A 4,271-nucleotide genomic window follows, 5' to 3' on the forward strand; every position below is an offset into this window, starting at 1 on the left:
TAAATTAATTATTTTTTTGGGTTATTTTTTACACTATTAGTGTAACTATATTTTAGTCATTTATTTGTACATACTTCACATATAAATTTTAAGTTATTGAAAAAATCCCTTAATATTTTATTTTTTTGTATTTTATTTTTGAAAATGCCCTAATATTTTATTAAAAAATACACATATTAACAAAGCATATGGTAATAATGAAGACAAAGATTTTTATCTTTTTAGTTTGGGCCTTTGAACTCTTTTAAATCAGTCCACGAGGGCAAAAAGGCCGATGAAGCAACCGGATCCATCTAGAATGCTCTCAAAGCAGATAGAAAAAAAATAGACAAGCGGTTTGTAGAATCTCTGAGAAAGTACTGGATTTCTTCTCATCTATACTATAAATTCAGAGACGGACTCGTTCATTTCCCAGACCGAGACAGACACAGAATCAAGTAATCCAATCAAGCACAACCTTTCTCAGCTACCCAAGTTTTCTATACCCAGACCAAGTAAAAAAAAAATGGCAATGATTCCAAGCTTGTTCGGTGGTCGAAGGAGCAACATCTTCGACCCGTTCTCTCTGGACGTGTGGGATCCTTTCAAGAACTTTCCTCTCTCCGTCCCCGATGTCTCGAGGGAGACTTCTGCCATGGTCAACGCTCGAGTTGATTGGAAAGAAACTCCGGAGGCTCACGTGTTCAAGGCCGATGTACCCGGGCTGAAGAAGGAAGAGGTGAAGGTGGAGGTCGAAGAGGACCGAGTGCTGCAGATCAGCGGCGAGAGGAACGTGGAGAAGGAAGACAAGAACGACACTTGGCACAGAGTGGAACGCAGCAGCGGGAAGTTCTTCAGGCGGTTCCGGCTGCCGGAGAATGCGAAGTTGGATCAGGTAAAGGCTTGTATGGAGAATGGAGTACTGACTATTACTGTTCCTAAGGAGGAAGTCAAGAAGCCTGATGTTAAAGCTATTGATATCTCTGGTTGAGTGAGATCGTTTTTGATATTGTGATTATGAGAGTATTATGGCTTTGAGGAGTGCATAGTGTGTGTTTGATTTTATGTTTTGCTGGGAGTTAGTAATGAGTGAAAATATTGTATATGAATATGTTAAATATGTGACTAAATTTGTAATATGCAATACCTATTTTTTTTACTATATCTTTCTTACTTGTTTTATCACTTTTATTTTTAAGTTTGCGATTCTTGAAACAGGAGAGGAAATATTAATAAACTAATTTTATAAATCTTCATTCTGTAAAGAGAGAAAAGAAAAAAAAACATGATAAGGTTTGCGAATAGCCACAATTAAATTAAAATTATGTATATTATCTCACCACCTCTACCATATAGTACTTGAATTTTCATTTTTATTATTCTAGTCTTTTTATTCATTAATTAGAGAGAAATATATATATTTAACTATTATGTTCATAAGTTAACATTTCAATTCAAGATCATTTATGAAGGAAACAAAATTCTAATGTGAGAATAACTAAGTAACTAATCATTTAAAGTTTAAATAAACAAATTATCAACATTCGTATAGAAAATTGGAACCCGTATATTGTGAGTTGAAAAATTATTGATTAAGGATCTATATTGTATTTTTGATATTGATCACAATATTTAAATTTTACTGGTTGACCTTGACATAATAATTTTCTACAGTTGTGGCCCTCACATATTTACTCTTCAGTCTAGTAGTCTTTATGTGCAGCAAAATTGACCATGCTGTCCAGATGACAGAAATCAAGTCAAGGTATTGTGTTTATTTTTTTGGTGCATTGGTTTCCTAGTCTTCAAAGAAGCACTGTTGTGTCGAGATCGAGCACAAAAGAGTACAGGGCCCCTTGCCTAAGTTTCAGCAGAAATCTCAAAGATACAAACTTTAGTGCAAGAGTTTGGATTTCCTCTGCCTAGTGCACCGTGACTTGTTGTGACAATATAGGAGCAAGTGCTATTGCCTTGCCTCTGATCCCGTCCACCATGCTTGAACAAAACACACAGTGAATGTGCACTGTGTTTCCTTTGTTTGGGACAAGATACTACCGATGAAATTAGAAGTCAGATATGTACACTCTCATGACCAATGACCAATTAGCGATTTCATTTTCTAGTTGACAAACATGGCATGGTGCATTCCCTGCTTTGTTTGAGAGGTGTTAGAAACTGAAATGGATACTATTGCTCAATATAAGCTCATAATTGTGGTACCTGCTTATTGCTTTTCACAGCTTGTACTCCACCACTCATTTCCTTGATTTCCTATGTAAATTCGTTATAATATTTTATGTACAATTGCATATTTTTAGCTCACAGTACCACCTTGTATGCCTAGGTTATTATAAATAGAAGTTCCCTCTCCTCAGCGCAATTGAGCTGAGCATATTCAATGCAGTTTGCAATATTTCCATTTTCCCAACTTCACAGTCGATACGCAATGAAAAAAGACGACAATAAATACATGACTACAGATGACAAACTAACAAAAACGAGATCAAAACTCTGAAGAATTGTCTATTATTATTGAAAAACAAAATTAATGATACTTGATTAACATTAAGAAAATGGTCGTTAAATAGAAGTAAGTTAATTTTAGCCCAAAAAGTAGAATATTTCTCCTACAGATTGTCAATTTCGGTATCTAGTCGACATTTCCTATAGTAACAAAAATTTCATAGACTATCTTATTATATATTTTCCATTATTATCAGACAAGCACAAAACAATTGTACTTGAGGTTAAGTTTCAATAGTTTGACTTTTATATATTTTACGTCACAATCGATCTTAGGCAAGTTTGAAGAATCAAAACAACATAAATCAAAGGGTAAGAGTTAAAACTCCTTATAATCAATATTATGTCACTTTACAAAATTCAAGTCTTAAATCAAACACCTTGATTTAACTATGTTTAAGAACAAATACAGAGAAAAATTCACACCACACCTCAAACAAACAACCATAAAAGTATGAACATATACATATCTTTTATATTTATATAAAGGACCTTAACTTTTTATCAGCGGAGATGTCAATGGCTTTGACATCCGGCATCTTGACATGTACCTTAGGGACAGTCACAGTGAGGACTCCATTCTCCATAGCAGCCTTAATCTGATCCATCTTTGCATTCTCCAGCAGCCTAAACCTCCTCTGGAATTTCCCACTGCTACGCTTCACCAGGTGCCACTTGTCGTTCTTGTCTTCCTTCTCTACGTTTCTCTCGCGCTGATCTGGAGCACTCTGTCATCTTCAACCTCAACCTTAACCTCTTCCTTCTTCAGCCCCGGTAGTTCGGCCTTGAACACGTGAGCTTCTGGAGTCTCCTTCCAGTCGATTCTGCTGTTCATGAAAGCAGAATTCTCCGGAGAAAATTCTCGGAATGGAGCAGAGAGCTGGAAATCCTTGAAAGGGTCCCAAATATCGAGGGAGAAATGGTCGAAGATGCTGCTTCGTCGTAAGCTGGGAATGAGCGACATTTTCAGAAAAGAAAAGATTGTAGAAAGTGGCAGAATATATTGAGATATTATCAACTCTTTCTTTGCTTTGTTTGATCTTTGTTGCTGTCGATGATATGATACTCTGCTATTTATACGAGTCCGAAGATAATTCGAGCGAGCGGTGGATTTTTTTGTGAACCGAACTCTCTAGGACCCCCTCGAACATCTTTTCATATGGAATAGAAAAAAGACAACGAATGAATACATTACTTTGTTCCTTTAATGGTTTATTTTTATTTTGTCTAATCGTCACACATTATCGGACAAAAAAAAAGGAAAAACGCCATACATTAATATGAATTTTTCATTCAAATATATATATATATATATATAAATTTCAGGCCCATAATGTTGGCATTTATTTTACCGTACGTTAACATTTTATTTTTAAGACAAATATTTAAAATTATTGCCAATATTGTATTTTTATTTTTGTTAAATAACATTATATTAACATAAATTGTGAGGATTAAGTTAAATTGTAAGGAAAAAAGAATTCTCTTCTTATTTTTATAAAAATGACTTTTCCACAATTGGATATATTTTATATAAGTATATCTTTTCTATGAGCAAGGGACATAGATTGACAATAATTGTAATTCAAATTTGTTGGAGTAATCCTAATCCCACTGGCATATGACGTGCTATTTATTAAGAGATCATTAAATAACTTATCTTTTCTGTTACTCTTTTAAGCCTAGTGAGTTACAACAGATTTTTAGTTAGCTAAAACAAAACTGGTTTTACATTCAGCACGTGAAACATCTGGAGCTGCAGCTATATA

At 34.5% G+C, this 4,271-nt stretch overlaps 1 protein-coding gene and 1 pseudogene across 1 annotated transcript; one reads left to right on the plus strand and one right to left on the minus strand.

Annotated features, from left to right (window-relative positions):
• Positions 1–287: 287 nt before the first annotated feature.
• LOC133791173 (18.5 kDa class I heat shock protein-like) lies at positions 288–1,141 on the plus strand. The gene has a single exon (XM_062229094.1). The coding sequence runs from the start codon at positions 506–508 to the stop codon at positions 968–970; it is 465 nt and encodes a 154-aa protein (XP_062085078.1). The 5' UTR covers positions 288–505; the 3' UTR covers positions 971–1,141.
• Positions 1,142–2,811: 1,670 nt separating this feature from the next.
• LOC133791172 (18.1 kDa class I heat shock protein-like) lies at positions 2,812–3,652 on the minus strand (annotated as a pseudogene).
• Positions 3,653–4,271: the final 619 nt, after the last annotated feature.

Source organism: Humulus lupulus, chromosome 7 (genome assembly GCF_963169125.1).
Source record: "Humulus lupulus chromosome 7, drHumLupu1.1, whole genome shotgun sequence".
Taxonomy (NCBI): Eukaryota; Viridiplantae; Streptophyta; class Magnoliopsida; order Rosales; family Cannabaceae; genus Humulus; species Humulus lupulus.

Bases quoted from the DNA above. Each gene is read 5' to 3' on its own strand.
- LOC133791173 (XM_062229094.1), top strand. From the start codon at position 506: ATGGCAATGATTCCAAGCTTGTTCGGTGGTCGAAGGAGCAACATCTTC.